At 45.8% G+C, this 20,849-nt stretch overlaps 2 protein-coding genes across 9 annotated transcripts in view; one reads left to right on the forward strand and one right to left on the reverse strand.

Annotated features, from left to right (window-relative positions):
* The window catches only part of LOC105470185 (NAD(P) dependent 3-beta-hydroxysteroid dehydrogenase NSDHL), a 36,076-nt gene extending 22,331 nt beyond the window's left edge, over positions 1-13,745 (reverse strand). Inside the window, exons 1-4 of one of the 7 annotated variants that reach the window (XM_071089039.1) lie at positions 13,615-13,727; positions 13,032-13,103; positions 9,420-9,646; positions 1,676-1,826 (exon numbers count right to left, since the gene is read on the reverse strand). In XM_071089039.1, coding sequence (XP_070945140.1) covers positions 1,676-1,826; positions 9,420-9,469 — 201 coding nt within the window. In that variant the 5' untranslated portion in view covers positions 9,470-9,646; positions 13,032-13,103; positions 13,615-13,727. Of the gene's footprint in view, positions 1-1,675; positions 1,827-9,419; positions 9,647-9,994; positions 10,128-11,664; positions 11,718-13,031; positions 13,104-13,614 lie in introns of those variants that run through there. The other 6 variants (XM_011721945.2, XM_071089040.1, XM_011721943.2 and 3 more) reach the window with 6 other exon arrangements.
* A 201-nt stretch (positions 13,746-13,946) lies between these two features.
* On the forward strand, positions 13,947-17,384 carry LOC105470184 (centrin 2). 2 transcript variants are annotated; one of them, XM_011721937.3, is made up of 5 exons: positions 13,947-14,024; positions 14,970-15,128; positions 15,451-15,579; positions 16,050-16,187; positions 16,777-17,384. In XM_011721937.3, exons 1-5 carry the CDS (start codon positions 14,022-14,024, stop codon positions 16,864-16,866), a joined length of 519 nt encoding a protein of 172 aa, XP_011720239.1. In that variant the 5' UTR covers positions 13,947-14,021; the 3' UTR covers positions 16,867-17,384. The 2 variants fall into 2 exon arrangements, with proteins under 2 accessions (XP_011720239.1, XP_011720240.1); XM_011721938.2 differs by lacking the exon at positions 13,947-14,024 and adding an exon at positions 14,051-14,165.
* Positions 17,385-20,849: the final 3,465 nt, after the last annotated feature.

Below are 20,849 nucleotides of genomic sequence, written 5' to 3' on the forward strand. Positions count from 1 at the left end.
GAGACCAGCCTGGCCAACATGGTGAAACCCCGTCTCTACTGAAAATACAAAAAATTAGCCAGGTGTGGTGGTAGGCGCCTATAGTCCCAGATACTCAGGACGCTGAGGAGGGAGAATTGCTTGAACCCGGGAGGCAGAGGCTGCAGTGAGCTGAGATCACGCTACTGCACTCCAGCCTGGGCAACAGAGCCAGACTCCATCTCAAAAAAAAAAAAAAAAAAAAGAAAAAGAAAAAAAAAGAAACAAAACCATTTAGGCAAACTAATCTAATTGCAATAGAATCTTGAGATAACAGAATAGTCTAGGGCATTGGGTTTTTCCAACTCTTCTTGTTTTGCTTTGTTGTCAGCAGTGGGACCGTTTTCTCAGAGAGGTCTTATGCAGAATGTATACGTAAGTTAAGACAAATGTGTTCTTTTTATTTTAGTAGTTTAAATTTAGAACTTTTACTTCTTATAAAATCAGTCCACCAATGAGAGAAAAAAAAAGTTATTTCGAAGGACACAAAAATTTGAAACTAGCTGAAAATGGCAGTTTGCTATAACCATTGGAATCCACATTTGCTTGCTGGCTGCCAAGTAGTAATAAAACCCACATAAATGAGGAACTGCAGATGGCAAGTGGCTTCAACCACAGAGGCCCAGAGAAGGCTTCACTCTGAGTTCTACACCAAAAACAGGTGATTTGATGGCCAATGATAACCTCTTAGGGATCTTGAACCTATTAACATTTGATATAAACACATTTTGTCTTGGTGTAATTACGTTGTTTTTTTTGTTTTTGTTTTTGTTTTTTTTTTTTTGAGACAGAGTCTCACTCTGTCACCCAGGCTGGAGTGCAATGGTGTGATCTTGGCTCACTGCAACCTCCACCTCCCGGTTCAAGCGATTCTCCTGTCTGTCTCCTAAGTAGCTGGGATTACAGGTGTCTGAAACCATATCTGGCTAATTTTTCGTATTTTTAGTAGAGATGGGGTTTCACCATGTTGGCCTGGCTGGTCTCAAATTCCTGACCTCCGGTGATCCACCTGTCTCGGCCTCCCAAAGTGTTGGGATTACAGGTGTGAGACACCGTGCCCAGCCACATTTTTGAAGTGCAACACTGATTAAGAATCAATCAAAGCAAACCTTTGCAGACTTATGGGAAGAATCTCCAGGAAGCCTGACAACGACCAGGCTCAACAATTCCTTCAAGTCCTCTCTGAGACTTGGGACACTAAATCTTAGGCCTAAGAAATACTGCTGTCGCCCCCCAGGAGAGCTGCTGCCATTCCACTAGGAAGCCCAGCCTGGTCTACTGGAGGCCAGTAAGGTGCCCAGTTGACAGCTACCAGTTACTACCAGAGGTGTGAGCAAGGCTACCTGGGAACAATATATGCTTCAAGGGGTCCCCATGTGACTGCAACTACATGCAAGAGCCCATGGGAGACCACGCAAGAACACTCCAGGGGGCCTCAGCCCAAGCCACAGTCATAAGCAAAGAAATGGTTGTTCTTTTAAACCATTGTGCTCTGATATTGTTACACAGCAATAAGTAACTGACACATCTTAAATAAAGCTATATATCTTATATTAAAAAATACCCAACATTGATTAATACATGTACAAATACAATTTTTCACCCACAGGTAAACAGTATCAGCCTGTTGGCATGTACAAGTCAACTTTCTCCTTACCTGATTCTGGTTAACCTTTTCTATGTCAGCACTCGCTTTGGGAGTGTCCTCTGTCAAATGAGTCCGTGCGACTTGGTCTCTCATTGGCTTGCTAACTGCTGGTTCCATTTCGAAGCAAAATATGGTCCTGTTTGTAATCAACCTTTCTTTTCTTAAAGACATAGTTAGAGATAGACATTAATGTTGCCTAAGTCAAAACATCTTTAGCTGTTAGTGTTTTGGGCAGATGCCATCCCCCGTTAATGTTTTTACAAATAGCTGAACCATAGCTACAGCTGTTCGATGAGACACCAGGCTAATGTTTCTGGGATGTAGGCATGACTGGGCCCACGACTCACCATACTGTTGGATTAGAGGCAGCACAGGAGGCCAGTTAAATCAGCTCACTTATCAGTTACAACATAAAAAATGTCTTGGGCATTGTAGCTTTTTCCATGGCTCTCCCATGCTTCAGTCAGCCTCAATTTCTCCTGTGGTGCTCATTAGGGTGTGGCAGTGCCCACACCTAGGGAGTCCTGGTCTGGGCCTATCGTGAACTGTATGGATGTGCTCCAGTCACTTCCCTTTGCTGCAGCTCAGTTTTCCCATCAATGAAATGGGCGCAAGGGCTTATGTCTAGGAGCTCAGGATATGGGATGCTGGGACAGGGGATGAGTGGAGTGCAATAGGAGACGGAGTTCTCCTGCTTGGCTAAGTTAAAGCTACCCCGACGATGTGTGGAGGAACTTAAGAGTATCTAGGGCCATCAGAAACCCTTGGGAAATGGTCAGAGTATGGTGGGCACCCAGCAGTTCACAGCAGGGAGACGGTAGCAACAAAGTCCAACAATGTTACCAAACAGAGGAGTATGGCTTTAGTGACAGCCCTTAAGGTGCTCCTCTCCTTAGTCACCTATGATACTGAACTGCAAACACAAAGATGCCACTTGACTACGATGTATTTGGTCTTGTGTCTATGTTTTCTTGGTAGTTGCCAATTTACTTAGTCATGGATCCCCTAACATCTGGAGATGGCAGAACGCACGACAAGACAAGAGTCTAACTTTGCTCATGAAAAGCTAGATTCACAGAACACTTCAGTGAGGAGGTGGCAGGCAGGCAGCGCTGGGGTTCCACCTGCTGTGATTGCTCCAATCCAACCCCACACCTCGAATTTTACACTCCTCGCCACTTTTAATGAATGGGCATGATCATGTGTCCCAGTGGGGACTGATTTTACGGGCATGTAGAAGGCCAAAATGGCCTTGAAATGGATGCAGGACCCTCAATGTCTGGAGGGGCCATTTTGGGGGAACATTTTTCTGAACTCATAATGAAAGTTATCAAGAAACTGTATTTCAAAACTTGACTTGTCATGGCCAGTTTTAGAATGCACTGAAGTCAATCTGTAGCTCTGTGCCTGTCTTGTCCCTCCCTTTATCCCGTGATCCCCTTCACATTGGTAGGGGCCCTGTCAACTGTTCATTTGAAAGACATGTGGCTGATATTCAACTCACTGGGACTCAATGTGTATCTGGACCAAAGCAGCTAGAGAACGAGGATTTTGGCACCTTGCACCAAAGCCTTGCCCACTGCTGTAACTTGCACATGAAGCATAGTGCCCAGCACAAAGTGGGCACTCACATGTCGGCCGGGGGTCATGAGACTACCGTGTGTGGGCACACCCACCAGAGCTCCCATACTGCTCTCTACTGCATACACGCATATCCCATCTAAGGTGCAGGGGCTTCAGTGGGGCAAATGACTATTATTTTGTGATGATACAATCACGAATGCCCACTGCTGGCTTCTTATCCAGATTCCCCAGATATTCAGGGAAATGTGAGCAAATGAAAAGGCACATGGCATCTACAGGGGCAAGGAGACTGCCCACATCTGGCCTGGACCCCACCAAGGCCTTATTGACCTCTGCTGGCAGAGGGTCTGAGGGGTGTGTGCCTGGGGCAATGACAGCAGCGCATGACAGGCTAACTAGGCCAGCCAGGCTAAATAAGCCCACCCCTGTGGAGTTCTGCTTTTGTAAGCCTCTGCTCACCCTCTACGCCTGAGAAAATCACAAATCATGCCACTCCTCAGTGCAGCTGGCAATAAATGAATGAACCCAGAGTCGGCTTGCTGCCTGGGTTCAAATCCCAGCTACTATTCCTTACCAGCAGGTAGCGCTCGGGGGAGTTATTTAAAAGAACTGAGTCTGCCTTTCCTCATCTGTAAAGTAAATGGCCTCTAAGGTCATTATGAGGATTGTGTCAAATACCTGTCAACGCACCATTCAAGGCAGCTTATTTTATCATCATTGTAACACGGCTTCCTGTGCAGGAGTCTCCCTGCCCATGCCTCCTCTTGGGCTGCCTTTGGACTCTCTCCACCACTTTAGTCCTCCTCTATCTAATCTGCTGCCATGCGGTATAAGTTTGGGCAGGCAGGGGCTGTCCTGTCTGCCCTGGAAATGGCTCCCAGGTCCTGCCTAAAGGCTAACTCCTGGGGTTGCTGCAACAACTAGATGCTGGCTAACAAATCAACAACCAAGGACTTGTTTTGTAAAGTATGTGTACAGCGGCAGCATGGGGCAGGGGTGTAAAGAAAGAATAAGACAGATTGGGACTTGCAAGCAAACTTGGGTGGAAAGAATTATTTCCTCTTTGGCCTCATTCAATGAATAGCACGATGACTAACACCAAACACTTCATTCAGTTCTTCTTGAACCAAAGAGTAAGTTTAACTGCTCCTGTAGCCTTAAGTTTTGTATGAAAAGTAGGAAAAGAATGGGCCAATAGAGGTCCTTGGAGGCCTGGTGGGCCCTAAATCCAATGACAAGTGTTTTTACAAGAGACATACAGAGGGGAAAGGCAGGGAGAAGAGGAGGAGGCCATGTGAAGATGCAGGCAGAGGTTAGAGGGATGTGGCTACAAGCCAAGGAACACCTGGAGCCACCAGAAGCTGGAAAAAATGAAGAACGAGTCTCCCATTGATCCTTCGGAGGGAACATGAGCTTGTCAACACCTTGATTTTGGACTTCTGGCCCCCAGAACTGTGAGAGACACATTTCTGTTGTTCTAAGTCACACAGTTTGTGGTCATCTGTTACAGCAGCCCCAGCAAACCATAGAAGTATCCTTTGCAGCCCCGAAATCCAAATAGCAGAGCTGCCAATTCCACAGGTCCCCTTGTACGACTAACAAAAGCAAGAAGCCTTAGAGCCTATTCCTCTCCTCATTTGCTAGAGGAGGATGTAGGAGGTGAAAGAAGAAACATGTCTCGCCCCAACGGAGCTGTACTGCTGAAACAATAATCACACAATTCTTTGCAAACCAGCCTCTTGTCAAAACAAAATCTCCTTTGTCTCAAATTACATACCAATTATTTTAAAGTTTGTAAATACTATGAGTCAGATAAGAATTTTGGTGACAGTTTAGCTGTCTCTATGGGTTGGAGTACCCAGAGCTAGCCTTACAAATGAGTCAGATCCCATAGGCAACCCCCGCCTGCTGCCTACTCACCTAAATTCGCCATGTGATATACGCTCAGGTTACAATGTACATTGAGAATACCTCTGACTGAATAGACATTTCTCCAAAGAAGATCTACTTTAAAGATGGCCAAAAAGCACATGAAAAGATGTTCAACAGGCTGGGTGTGGTGGATCACGCATGTAATCCCAGCACTTTGGGAGGCTGAGGCAGGTGGAACACTTGAGGTCAGGAGTTCGAGACCAGCCTGGCCAACATGGTAAAACCCCAATACAGGAGCACCCAGATCCTTAAGCAAGTCCTTAGAGACCTACAAAGAGACTTAGACTCCACACAATAATAATGGGAGACTTTAACACCCCACTGTCAACATTAGACAGATCAATGAGACAGAAAGTTAACAAGGATATCCAGGAATTGAACTCAGCTCTGCACCAAGCAGACCTAATAGACATCTACAGAACTCTTCACCCCAAATCAACAGAATATACATTCCTCTCAGCACCACATCGCACTTATTCCAAAATTGACCACATAGTTGGAAGTAAAGCACTCCTCAGCAAATGTAAAAGCATAGAAATCGCAACAAACTATCTCTCAGACCACAGTGCAATCAAATTAGAACCCAGGATTAAGAAACTCACTCAAAATCGCACAACTACATGGGAACTGAACAACCTGCTCCTGAATGACTACTGGGTAAATATTGAAATGAAGGCAGAAATAAAGATGTTCTTTGAAACCAATGAGAACAAAGATACAACATACCAGAATCTCTGGGACACATTTAAAACAGTGTGTAGAGGGAAATTTATAGCACTAAAGGCCCACAAGAGAAAGCAGGAAAGATATAAAATTGACACCCTAACATCACGATTAAAAGAACTAGAGAAGCAAAAGCAAACAAATTCAAAAGCTAGCAGAAGGTAAGAAATAACTAACATCAGAGCAGAACTGAAGGAGATAGAGACACAAAAAACCCTTCAAAAAAATCAATGAATCCAGGAGCTGTTTTTTTGAAAAGATCAACAAAATTGATAGACTGCTAGCAAGACTAATAAAGAAGAAAAGAGAGAAGAATCAAATAGATGCAATAAAAAATGATAAAGGGGCTATCACCACCGATCTCACAGAAATACAAACTACCATCAGAGAATACTATAAACACCTCTATGCAAATAAACTAGAAAATCTAAAAGAAATGGATAAATTCCTAGACACATACATCCTCCCAAGACTAAACCAGGAAGAAGTTGAATCTCTGAATAGACCATTAACAGGCTCTGAAATTGAGGCAATAATTAATAGCCTACCAACCAAAAAAAGTCCAGGACCAGATGGATTCACAGCCGAATTCTACCAGAGGTACAAAGAGGAGCTGGTACTATTCCTTCTGAAACTATTCCAATAAATAGAAAAAGAGGGAATCCTCCCTAACTCATTTTATGAGGCCAACATCATCCTGATACCAAAGCCTGGCAGAGACACAACAAAAAAAGAGATTTTTAGACCAATATCCCTGATGAACACTAATGCGAAAATCCTCAATAAAGGCCGGGCGCAGTGGCTCACGCCTGTAATCCGAGCACTCTGGGAGGCCTAGACGGGCGGATCACGAGGTCAGGAGATGGAGACCATTCTGGCTAACATGGTGAAACCCCCTCTCTACTAAAAAATACAAACAATGAGCTGGGGTGGCGGGCGCCTGTAGTCCCAGCTACTCGGGTGGCTGAGGCAGGAGAATGGCGTGAACCTGGAAGGCGGAGGTTGCAGTGAGCCGAGATCATGCCACTGCACTCCAGCCTGGGCAACAGAGCGAGACTCTGTCTCAAAAAAAAAAAAAAGAAAGAAAATCTCAATAAAATACTGGTAAACCCAATCCAGTAGCACATCAAAAAGCTTATCCACCATGATCAAGTCAGCTTCATCCCTGGGATGCAAGGCTGGTTCAACATACACAAATCAATAAATGTAATCCATCACATAAACAGAACCAACAACAAAAACCACATGATTATCCCAATAGATGCAGAAAAGGCCTTTGACAAAATTCAACAGCCCTTCATGCTAAAAACTCTCAATACACTAGGTACTGATGGAACGTATCTCAAAATAATAAGAACTATTTATGACAAACCCACAGCCAATATCATACTGAATGGGCAAAAACTGGAAGCATTCCCTTTGAGAACTGGCACAAGACAGGGATGCCCTCTCTCACCACTCCTATTCAACATAGTGTTGGAAGTTCTGGCCAGGGCAATCAGGCAAGAGAAAGAAATAAAGGGTATTCAATTAAGAAAAGAGGAAGTCAAATTGTCACTGTTTGCAGATGACATGATTGTATATTTAGAAAATCCCATCGTTTCAGCCCAAAATCTCCTTCAGCAACTTCAGCAAAGTCTCAGGATACAAAATCAATGAGCAAAAATCACAAGCATTCTTACACACCAATAACAGACAAACAGAGACCAAATTATGAGTGAACTCCCATTCACAACTGCTACAAAGGGAATAAAATACCTGGGAATCCAACTTACAAGGGATGTGAAGGACCTCTTCAAGGAGAACTACAAACCACTGCTCAATGAAATAAAAGAGGACACAAACAAATGGAAGAACATTCCATGCTCATGAATAGGAAGAATCAATATCGTGAAAATGGCCATACTGCTCAAGGTAATTTATAGATTCAATGCCATCGCCATCAAGCTGCCAATGACTTTCCTCACAGAATTGGAAAAAACTACTTTAAAGTTCATATGGAACAAAAAAAGATCCCACATAGCCAAGACAATCCTATGCAAAAAGAACAAACCTGGAGGCATCATGCTACTTGACTTCAAACTATACTAAAAGGCTACAGTAACCAAAACAGCTTGGTACTGGTACCAAAACAGATATATAGACCAATGGAACAGAACAGAGGCCTCAGAAATAACACCACACATCTACAACCATCTGATATTTGACAAACCTGACAAAAACAAGAAATAGGCAAAGGATTCCCGGCAAGGATTCCCTATTTAATAAATAGTGCTGGGAAAACTGGCTAGCCATATGTAGAAAGCTGAAACTGGATCCCTTCCTTACACCTTAGACAAAAATTAATTCAAGATGGATTAAAGACTTAAATGTTAGACCTAAAATCATAAAAACCATAGAAGAAAACCTAGGCAATACCATTTAGGACATAGGCATGGGCAAAGACTTCATGACTAAAACACCAAAAGCAATGGCAACAAAAGCCAAAATAGACAAATGGGATGTAATTAAAGAGCTTCTGCACATCAAAACAAACTACCATCAGAGTGAACAGGCAACCTACAGGATGGGAGAAAATTTTTGCAATCTACCCATCTGACAAAGGGCTAATATCCAGAATCTACAAAGAGCTTAAATTTACAAGAAAAACACAAACAACCCCATCAAGAAGTGGGCAAAGGATATGAACAGACACGTCACAAAAGAAGACATTTATACAGCCAACAGACACATGAAACATGCTCATCATCACTGGTCATCAGAGAAATGCAAACCAAAACCACAATGAGATACCATCTCACACCAGTTAGAATGGTGATCATTAAAAAGTCAGGAAACAACAGATACTGGAGAGGATGTGGAGAAATAGGAATGCTTTTACACTGTTGGTGGCAGTGCAAATTAGTTCAACCATTGTGGAAGACAGTGTGGTGTTTCCTCAAGGATCCAGAACTAGAAATACCATTTGACCCAGTGATCCCATTATGGGTATATATACCAAATGATTATAAATAATGCTACTATAAAGACACATGCACACGTATGTTTATTGTGGCACTACTCACAACAGCAATGACTTGGAACCAACCCAAATGTCTATCAATGATAGACTGGATTAAGAAAATGTGGCACATATACACCATGGAATACTATGCAGCCATAAAAAAGGATGAGTTCATGTCCTTTGCTGGGATATGGATGAAGCTGGAAACCATCATTCTCAGCAAACTATCACAAGGACAGAAAACCAAACACCGCATGTTCTCACTCATAGGTAGGAACTGAACAATAAGACTACTTGGACACAGGGCAGGGAACATCACACATGGGGCCTGTCAGGGGGTAGGGGGTTGGGGGAAGGATAGCATTAGGAGAAATACCTAATGTAAATGACGAGTTGATGGGTGCAGCAATCCAACATGGCACATGTATACATATGTAACAAATCTGCACGTTGTGCACGTGTACCCTGGAACTTAAAGTATAATAATTAAAAAAAAAAAAAAAATGTCACCTTGCAGCCACTGGCCTCATTAATCCTAATCGGAGTATTTTCTTTCCCATATCACATCTTAAAAGGGAGGCCTTACTTTTGCTCCTACAGGACTACTGCTTTGCTGTATCTTCTCTAAGAAACACATCCATAATGAAGGTGTGTGCCACCTCAGGTGAAGCGAGAAGAGAGAAGCAAGTTAGCCCAACCTCCTCCTTCCTGCTGGGGAACATTCCAACCACTGATTCCTGGAGGGAAAAGGAGAGAACAAGACAACATTCTGTTTCAAACTAGAGACAGAGATGAGTGTCCCCTCCTTCTAAAAAGAAGTGTGACATCTTCATAAAGGGGAAAGGCTGTCAGAGCCCCTCACTTGTACACGGTCCAGTGCAGGAAGCTAGAATGTGGCCACTGAGAGCTCATCACTTCAGTCCACGGACAGACAATGCCAGGCAAAGTGCCCTTCTCCCAAACACCTCAGTAGAGTCTGGCTATCCAAGGAATGCCAAGTAATGTTTCTTAGAACTTTCTTTGGAATCCTGAAATGGTGGCCTGAGCCTTGGATTATAAAAGAGGATTCCCCTATTTCTCATCACCTCATGCCTCATGCTTGGCTTCCTCTGCAGGACTGGGCCAGAAGATCAGATGGAAAGAGAAGGATTCACCTGAGGCAGCACACACCTTCGTTATGGATATATTTCTTAGAGAAAATACAGCAAAGCAGGAGTTCTGTAGGAACAAAAAGAAAGCCTCCCTTTCAGAATTCAAAGATGTGATATGGGAAAGAAAATACCCAGATTAGGATTAGTGAGGCCAAGAGCTCAGAGATCATTTCTCTTCACAGGTGTCAGTTTAGCCTTGATTATGCTGGGGCAACCCAGCTCGACCTTGTCCTTCCATGGACCTGCGGTGTCCATGTTTCCACCAGTTGTTTGTTTCTCTATTTACTTTTAGGACAAAAAAAGTCCCCAGCTTTTATTTTGTGGTAGACCTCTCAGAAACCCATCAGCATGCCTGTGAGCTTAGCTTATGCTGCTCCTCTGCATGGAATACCTTCTCTCTCCTCTCCACGGTGACTGCCTCCTCTTCCTTCAAGGCCTAGTTGAACTGCACCCTCTGTGAAACCTCCTCCCCCTCTCCAGGAAAGGTGAGTCACTTCCACAGCACCTGTTTCTGCTCTCATCCTCACACTCAGCACCCTGTAGGACCCCACGAGCCCCTGGAGGCCCAGCAGGCAGTCTGGAATGGAAGATGGGTTTGAGTGATTTATCATGCTGCCACTGGCCCTGAGGCCTTATCTGTAAAACAGCATTCTTCTCGCCTACCTCAGAGCCACTGTGAGGCTCAAACAAACCCCCAGGGTTAAAGTGGGAGCGGTAACTTGTAAAAGAACCCCCAGGTGTCACCTCATTCATTGATTTCCTCATTCACAAGGCACCAAATGCCAGTCACTACCAGGCAGAAGCTGACAAAGACACAGTGCTGACCTTCAAGGAGCCCACCATCTAGGGTGGGAGACAGGAGCAAGCAAAAAGTCACAGAAATGCGTTTCCACTCTGATGAGGGCAAGCCCAGAGCACCAATGCAGGCTGCTGGCTCAGGGAAGCCTGCCCCAACTAGGAGATCCCTAAGCTGACTTCAAAAGGCCCCAGAAGAGTGAGTAAAACAGAGGGCATGGTGTCCTGAAAGACATTCCATGGCCAGGGGTAGGAAGGACAAAGCAATGGCACAGAGCCACAGAGCCAGCATGTTTTTATAACTGTGACAAGTTGTGTCACAGCAAGTGTGAAGCAAGATCGGGAGCAAAGCTGAGAACATGTGGGGCCTGTGTGCCAAGCTAGGGAGTTACAAGGGGGGAAAGATGGTGGAGCCCCCAGCAGTTGGAAGCAGGAGTGAGTGTTGCGATTGGAAAGATCACCTTGGCTGCAGTGTGGGGAAGAGATTTCGGACAAGTCTAAGGCTCCAGGCACGGCGGGTAGGGGGAATGACAAGAGCAAATCAGAGACGAGAACTACATTTGACCCTTGAACAATGTGGGGGTTGGGGCACTGAGCCCCAAAGTAAAAAATCCACATATAACTTTTGACTCACCTAAAACTTTACCAATATAACTTGCTGTTGGCTGGAAGCCTCACCAATAATGTAAACAGCTGATTAACAAGTATTTTCTGCGTTACATCCATTACATATTGTGTTCCAGCAATAAATTAAGCTAGAGAAAAGAAAATGTTACTATGAAATTGTAAGGAAGAGAAAATATATTTACTATTCATTGAGTGAAAGCGGGTCATCACGGTCTCCGTCCTCATGGTCTTCACACTGAGTAGGATGAGAAGGAAGATGAGGAGGAGTTGATCTAGCAGCTCAGGGGTAGCAGAGATGAGAAAAAACCTGCCTGTAAGTGAACTCACAAGGTTCAAACCCATGTTGTTCAGGGGTCAACTGTAATACTGCCTGAAGACCTGCTCAACATCAGGCCACTTTACATATAAGTACCTCATCCCATTGAGATGCAAAAGTATCCCATCAGGTAGACAGTACTGGCCTCACTCGACAAATAAGAAACAGGCTCAGAGAGGTTAAGCGACTTGCCCAAGGTCACACAGCCTGCACAGAACTTGTGTTTGTCCCTTGTACTCTGTCAGGCTTCCGATCTGCAGGCTGATGGACAGGGAAGCAAAATGTGGAGGGACATTAAGTTAGAAGGGTTAGCAGGGGCAAAACTGGGCAGAGGGATCACAGGCCAGGCTAAGGAGCCCTTTACAGTCCAGGCTCTGAAGGTTTAAGAGCAGGGAGATGCCGTGACCAGAGCTGTTCACTATGAAGATTAACCTGGCAGAGCAGGGAGGACTAGCTAGGTGAGAGGTGGGAAACAGGGGAACTACTCATCAGTTGTCTGACCAAGATTTACTGAGCACCTAATATGTGCCCCTCTCTGTTCCAGGTCCTGGAGTACCAGTAGTGAATACAACCAAGATGCCCGCCCTCAGATAGCCTGCCTTCTAGCGGAGGGACAACAAAGAGCAAAATAAACAAGCAAAATATACAGTAGGTCAGAAGGTGATAAGGACTATTGGAAAAAAAAGCAGAAAAAAAAGCAGAGCAAGGTGAGTGGCCTGTTTGTATTGGGGGCTGCAGTACTTAAATAGGGTGCTTAAGAGGAGGCAGACAGAGAGGACAACTGGGACAAAGATGAGAGGCAGTAGTGTGGCTGGCACATGAGGTTCAACCACAAAGCCAGTGTTCTGGGGCTGAGAGAAGAGTTGTGGAGTGATGGGAGGGGACACGTCGTGCCAAGCTTTGGAGACCATGATGAGAACTCTGGCTCGTACTACTTGGGGGGATGATGATGACCCAAAAATTAGGAGTCTGTTCACTGCTGAAGAGGGCAAAGGGCAGAAGCTCCATTTAAAAGGTTCTAATAAGCCTCGGGCCTTTCTCTGCCTGAAAAACTTACTTTCTGCCCTCTACTTCCCTAGATTACTGCCCCAGTGCCTGGAGGAAAATCAGGTGAAGGCTAAAAGCCACGTAGACAGCTAAAGAGGGCAAACTGGACCTCCAGCTCCACTTCTGCAGGTCTGTCTCAGTCCACACAGCCCTTGCACACGCTCCCTTTTAATTCTCCAAGCATACCTCTCACTTCCAAAACTCCTGTGACTCTGCTGATGAGGGCGTCTCGGCCTGGAATGCTCCTCCTTATCTGCACTGTGTGGGTGTCAAAAAGAGTATATTTTGATGACCTCTCCCCGCCCCTCTTGCTTGCTCACATCCCCTTCACTCCTTTCAAAGTCCGTTCCCAAAGCCCCCAGTTCACCGTCCTGGGCTGTTTTTAGCCAGGTAAGACCTGAAGTGATCCTCTCTTGGAACCTGGTCTGGGGCCTACACATCTGGGTCAGTCTGGGGGTGCTCTCGAAGGGCCACCCTCAAAGAGCGAGCCTCGGCTGGATTCAGTTCCTAGGTCCCAGCCGTCCGACCTCTGCCACAACGCTCAGCAGACCCCTTCCCCTCTCCGGGTCTCAGTTGCCCCGTGAGTACAGTCCCTGCTCCAACACGCAAGGTCAATCGTCTCTGGCTGCTCTGATGCACTCAGTCCCTAACTCAGCCTTAGGTCAGCCCAGAAAGCACCCGACCCGGGCGGCCCCGCAGCTCCTCACCCTCCCGCCCCGCCCAGTCGCTGACACAGGGTGACCTCCAAGGGCAAGGCCACGACTCTTACCCGTCCGCAGGTGCCCCACTGGCTGGCCTCAGCTCGCAAGCAGGCTGCACCCACCGAACTCCAGCCCCGGAACGCCACCCTTTACTCCCCTCCCGCGTGAGCCGAGAATCAGCCGAGCTTCTTCTACCAAGAGGATTGGCCCAGCTCGGCGTCGGCTCAGCCAATTGGCGCTCACGGCTTGATCTTGCCCAATAAAGACAGGTCTCTGTCCCCAGCGTGCCCCTCCCCGCGCTGGGCCTGGGCTTTGCCAGGTTAGTCCCACCCTCTTCGGCCCTGCACCAGTAGGGAGCGGCGGCGGCGAGCGGGCGCCCAATGGGGAGCGGGGCTGTGCGCGCGGGGCGGGGGGAGCGGCGCCGAATCAGTGTACACGTCGGTTGCCTAACAACCGGCCGTGGACTCCTTTGGCTATGGTGAGTGTTGCCGCTCTGTCGCGCCCCACGCCCAGAGGCTGAGCCCTTCCCAGGCCCCAGCTCGGCCACGCCGCCTCTCCTGCGCCTTTCTCGGCTTTGACGCACCAGTCCTTCCTTTGAGCTCTTTCCCGGAAGAGTAGGGTACAGACGCTAACCAACCTACTGGGCCTGCGCTTTGCTGCTGCCTCCCCTTCACCCACAACAGGCCCACACCCGCCCCTCGGGCTCCCCTGGCCTTCCCTGATCACCTCGGTGAACCTCCCTGGGCAAAAAAGACTCGAATCCCTCACAGGCCCCTGACTTTCTCAGACCTTGGCCCCCTGGCCGCCTCATTCTGCCAAAATTTCCACACAGAGCTGGGAGAAGGTGTATTGTGTTCTATTAAAGTGTTTTTTACAATTTAAATATAGGGGCATTCAGGGGATGCTGTAGCTTCTTGGAGAAGGCACGAAGGTGTCAGATGGATTGAGTTTTATTACTCGATACTGACACAATATACATGTTAACAACTTGCTAATATTTGGCCAAATCTAGAAGTAATTGGGAAGTCAGAGTGCTTACTGGGAAGCGGAGTACTGGGAGTGGGCGTTGTAAGGCAGTTTCCAGAACCAGGATCCCCACATTCGGGAAGAGCTGATTATCTCTACTTATTCGCAGTCATTTTCTTGACTAGCTCTCTTTTGGGATGATTTTCGGTAAGAGGTATCCTTACTGAACAAGTCTCCCTGCTTCTAGAAACGACAGTAAAGAAAAGGGAGGGATAGAAGTTCATGGAAAGATTCATTGTTCTTGCCAGTAAACCCTGTTATCTTTCTTGTTAAGCAAAGCTTTGGAATTGGTTGCTATAAAATTATTTAAAACTACATATGGGTGTCTGTAACTATGTTATGTAAATATAGACTGTACGATATATTATTGTGCTTGTGTATTGCATAACGTATGAAGGCCTCCAACTTTAAGAAGACAAACATGGCATCAAGTTCCCAGAGAAAAAGAATGAGTCCTAAGCCTGAGCTTACTGAAGAGCAGAAGCAGGAGATCCGGGAAGCTTTTGATCTTTTCGATGCGGATGGAACTGGCACCATAGATGTTAAAGAACTTAAGGCAAGCTTGATGCATTCCTGCCGTACTGCCCTTCCTTTCCTCTGCCTCTTCCTTGTCATCTCCCTATCACCTCTCTACCCCTTTTGCCCTCTTCTCCCTGCAATAAGTAACAGGGGAGGTTGTACTGTGCTCTGTTTTCCTGTCTTTACTTAGAGTGTTATTAAATAAAATTGATTGCAACTGTCAATTAGATCAGTGTTATAGTGTTCCCCAATCATATTAACATGACCACATCAGATGCTGGCTTAATGCTCTCAACACTGTTATTTTTGCTGCTGCTAGTTCAGATGTGCTTATTGAGACAATCCTGTTTTCATTATAGGTGGCAATGAGGGCCCTGGGCTTTGAACCTAAGAAAGAAGAAATTAAGAAAATGATAAGTGAAATTGACAAAGAAGGGACAGGAAAAATGAACTTTGGTGACTTTTTAACTGTGATGACCCAGAAAATGGTGAGTAGCTAAGACAATTTGCATGGTATGGCGCCCCAGTCATCTGCAGAGGCCCATGGCATCTGCCTGTTAAAACAGTCATGTGACCACAGAGCAGTCCAGGTAGCAGCTGCATCAGGAGGCCTGCCCTCCCATCATGTTACCTTGGGCTCCCAAAACAAGCCCTTGTACTTCTTTCTCAAGACTTCCAAGCAGATACCTCTTCCCACAGAACTCTAAACCAGTTAGGAAATAGATATGGGATAGGGAGAGATATAGGGATAGGGAGCAAACGTCACCTTGGATGGAGTGCCTGGCTTGACTGGTGTTTCTCTGAGGCCAAAATGGGCTTCCTGACACTTGCTGCAAGTCTAGACTCGAGTTACATTGTTAAAAAGGAAAGGGTGACCTGACCGGGCAGTGGCAGGGCTACAGGACATGAGTAACCATGGTGTCCCCCTACTCATGTGTTTTATGTTCTATTTGGTAAGTCTGAGAAAGATACCAAAGAAGAAATCCTGAAAGCTTTCAAGCTCTTTGATGATGATGAAACTGGGAAGATTTCGTTCAAAAATCTGAAACGCGTGGCCAAGGAGTTGGGTGAGAACCTGACTGATGAGGAGCTGCAGGTTTGTAATGCATCACACTGGAACTTAAGATTCCCACCTTTGGGCCCTCTGTGACTTTTCTGTTACATTTTCCCTAGTGTGAGCACTTCTTTGAAGGAAAGCCAGTGTACTTTGTCCCTCTGTGGACAACTTAATTCTCCTTCAATAGTCAGACAAACCTATGAATGCTGCTTCCAGAAAAATGCACATAGGCACAGTTTTGCCTACTATTTTACATTCCAGGAATCCCTCTAGTCACGGTAATCTTCAAGCTCCCTCCCAGGTGATAATGTTTGACAAAGTATGAGTTGGTTTTCAAATAAGTTTTCAGGAACCAAGCTATTATCAGGAGTGGCATACTGGCATTGGGTGGACTACAATTATCTATTCACATAGTGTTATTAAAAGTCTATTGCTTGCCAGGCACAGTGGCTCATGCATGCAATCCCAGTACTTTAGGAGGCTGAGGCAGGAGGATCGCTTGGGGCCAATAATTTGAGAGTAGTGTGGGCAGCATAGAGACCCCGTCTCTAAAAAAAGTCATATTACTTAGTCACCTTTTGGCATTAGTTTATAAATTAATCTAACCTGAATCTTTACTGTCATATAGGAAATGATTGATGAAGCTGATCGAGATGGAGATGGAGAGGTCAGTGAGCAAGAGTTCCTGCGCATCATGAAAAAGACCAGCCTCTATTAAGATCAGTGTCTTCTTTTTCTACTGCAAGCACATGTAACTAGATTTAGTGCCTGCCATTGTGTGAAATCTGGCTTTTGAGAATGCAAACTTTTCCCCCACTGACCTCCCTTTATCACTTTAATAGTGACCTTGAGTCTATTTTAGCTGTTTGGAAGTGTTCTTTGATATTACAGTTCTTTGTAAAATGACCTGCGAATTACCCTAATTCTCAAAAGCAAAACAAGAGCACATTAGCATGAAGAAAAAGATCTTAAAGCTTTGAGCACCTGCCATTTTGCCTTGCATTGTTTCCCTCTTATCATGCATTTCCACATATCCACAAACACAGGACGACTTTAGACAAGCACATGTTACACTTGTGTCACCACAAGCAGTCGTTCTTGAGTGGCTCCAGTTTTTATTTGACACTTGAGTTTAGTTTTCTCTTTAATAAAACCCAGTGAAGTCTTGCACTGGCATTTGGATGTGTGTTAATGCTATTTGTTTTGTCTTAAAAATAAAACCTTTCTCAGTTTGAACTTGTGTTCTCTAAGGATGAGTTCTTTAGCTTTGCTTATAAGTTCCTCTTCTCAACTATTGTGTTGAAGGCAGCCTGTTAGATACAAAACTCCTTACCAGCCTATGGACAGAAATGAATAATCCTTTGCTACTTTCCTGGCGTGAATTGTTTTTTGCCTTGGGAACCTGCTGGTTTGTAAAACTAGCAGAAATTTTATATTAGCTAAGCCTAAATGATGCTCTAAAAATAGTTTTGGCAAAGTGTAAGACTGGAAAAGAGTCTTGTTAGTAATTTGTGCTTGAATAAAATGGGGAGAGCCAGGCTAATCCAACACTAGGATGGATTCAGCCAACCTCTCATGAATTTATTTGCTTATGGTGTCTCATCGACTCTTGGAGGTGGGTTGGGCTGAGGGACCCTGTCCAGCCATCTTCCTGGCCTTGCACGGGATTACCTGTGAGAGAAATCCTGGTAGATGACATGAAAGTCTCTGCTCCAGGTTGAGAGTGGGGAGACAGAAGGGGTAAGGGAGAATAGAAAATGAACAATGATGGAATGCTCATTTGTTCACGTGGAGACAGAGAAAACAGATTTTCAAACTTCTGGGGGTAGGCTAGTCCCCTGGGGATAGGGTTGCACTGATTTAGCTAGTAAAAAGAAAGCCTAGGTAAATTTGTATTTCAGATCAACAATGCATTTTTTTTTTTGTATGAATATATCCCATTTGGATTTTTTGTTTATTCATTGTTGATCTTAAATGCAAATTTACCTGAGCATCCTGTATTGCCACTGGTAACCCTACCTGGGGAGCACGTTACAGAGGCCAGAAGCCTGGCCCTGGGTCTCATGCCGGGACCCTGACATCCTGTAGGACTTGGGGGCCCAGGAATATGAACTTTACCATATCCCGCAGAGGAGTCTCATGCAGAGGGACTGCTCCTTAAGAAACACTTGGGGGAAGAGCCCAGACTAGCCCCATCACTGGGTTCTCACACACATACTCACCCACTTCTGCGCCGGGCAATTTGGGCCAAGCTACTTCTCTAGGTGCCTGGAGTTTCATGTCTGTGTGATGGGGAGAAGAGTTGTGCCTACTCAGAATCACTGGAGGTGAAATACAAACTTACAGAAAGGACCTGGCTTGAAGGTGTTCAAGAACAAGAGGATTCAGAAGTGTTCAGTCTCACTCCCATTCCTTTGCTATAGTTATCACATAAGCTTTGTTGTTAAATGTGGGTGCATGAAGCTTTTATCATTACTGTCCCCAAAGTCTGTTGATAGCATTTCCTAAGAGGATTTGACCTTTGTCGTATTGTGATTTTCTAATAAGAGGCATATGATTGGATAAAAGACATCATATTAGAAAGGAGTGAAAAGACTGGGCCCTGCCTCCGATTTTACTGTTAACTGTAACCCTGGAAACACTCATTTGAAAAAAAGTTGATTAAATGAGATCATGTCCTTTGCAGGGACATGGATGGAGCTGGAAGCCATTATTCTCAGCAAACAAACTCAGGAACAGAAAACCAAACACTGCATGTTCTCACTCATGAGTGGGAGCTGAACAAAGAGAACACATAGATACAGGGAAGGGAACAACACACACAGGGGCCTGCTGGTGGCAGCAGGGGTTGGTGGGGGGAGGGAGAGCATCAGGATAAATAGCTAATACATGTGGGGCTTAATACCTAGGTGATGGGTTGATAGGTGCAGCAAACCACCATGGCACACATTTACCTATGCAACCAGCACATTCTGCACATGTATCCCGGAACTTTGGGAAAAAAAAAAAAAAAAAAAAAAAAAAAAGAGAACAGTTTTAGGGATAAGGAAAAAAAAAGTTAATCAAAAAGAAGTTTTAAAATTGACATTGTATATATTTATGGTATACAATATGATTTGAAACATGTATACATTGTCGAATGGCTAAATTAAGCTAATGGACTATCCTGGACACATTCTTATCTCCTCCTGCTTAATATTCCCACAAATGAAATCTCTCAGGAATCTCTTGAGAGAGGACAGAGAGTGGCAAGTAATAGGTTATCCCTGAGGATAAAAACAAACATAAGGTGTTCACCATAGCTATGCCTGGCAGCCATTCTAAGATAGGTGTGCAGTTGTTCAGTGGAAGGGATGGGGACAGAGAGGGAGCATGAGTCAGTGGGGCTGAACCAGAGAGCTGCAAGGGGATCAGGAAGATGGGGAAGGAGAGGGAGCTGGGCTCAGTTCATCTGGAGGCAGAAAAGAGTCCTGAAGGCGGGAGAGGATGTGGATGGAGAAGTAACTGAGGTCAGTTCACGTGGGGCTGGACCAAGAGGTGGTGGGAAATTGCAGAAGATAGGGACAGAGAAGTAAAAGAGATCTTCCCATGGGGTGTCCTGGAGAGGTGCAGGGGAGAGGGGGTAGGGGGAAGGGAGTGAGAGAGAGCAGGGATCAGTTCATGTGAGGATGTAACTGAGTTTTCGTGGGAGTATCGGTGGGTGGGTTTGTAGAGTTAGTGGCTTATTCATGTGGACAATAGAGTTGTGGGGGAGGCAGGGGAAATGTTGACAGTTCATGTGGGGCTGGCCCAGGGAACTGGAGGGGGATGGAGTGGCGATGGACACTTAGAGGGAGCAGAGGTCAGTTCATGTAGGGTGTACCAAGAGATGCAGAAGGTTGAATGGGGTGGCATGGGAGAGGCGTTCGAGGCCAGCTCCTGTGCAGCTGCGCTGGAGAGATGTAGAGAGTCAGAGAGGGAAAGGAAAAGCCACTGAGGACAGCTTATGTGTGGCCGTATGTGCAGAGGTAGCCGGAGTATGGGGCAAGGGAAAGGAGAGGGAATGGAGCTTAGTTCATGTGTGGCTGGACCAGAGATGTGTGGTGGGGAAGGGGAAGGAAAGGAGATGGAGCTGAGTTCATGTCATGGAGGGCTGGACCAGAGAGACGTAGGAAGAGTGACTGGGTAAGTTTTAAGGGGTGTGGAGGTGGCATATGATTGGATAAAGACATATACTATTGGAGAGGAGTGAAAAGACTTGGCCCTGCCTCCCATTTTGTTGTTAGGGAGGGAGAGGCAGGGTAAGTGAGTTCAAATGCCAGTCGCGTACAGAGCTGCAGGGGACAGGCAGGGAGACAGAGGTAGCAGGGGTCAGCCCCTGTGGGTGGACCAGAGAGACGTAGGAGGAGTGGAGTGGGTTTGGAATGGAGAGGTAACAGAGGTCAGTTCATGTGGGACTGGAGCAAAAGGACACTGGGGAGAAGATCAGAAGTAAAGGGGCTGAGGTCAGTTCATGCAGCGCAGGATGGAGCAATATAGGGAGGTGGTGGGGAAGGGGCAGGAGTGAAAGCAGAGGGCAGTTCAGGTGGGGCTGGACCAGAGAAATGTCGGTTGTATGTGGGGATTGGGCTGGAGAGAGGGCAAAAGTTCATTCATGTGCAACTGCGGCAGAGAGCAGTAGTGCAATGGGGGGAGGCAGGGCACAGGAGAGAGCAGAGAGCA

This window comes from Macaca nemestrina, chromosome X (assembly GCF_043159975.1).
Source record: "Macaca nemestrina isolate mMacNem1 chromosome X, mMacNem.hap1, whole genome shotgun sequence".
NCBI lineage: Eukaryota > Metazoa > Chordata > Mammalia > Primates > Cercopithecidae > Macaca > Macaca nemestrina.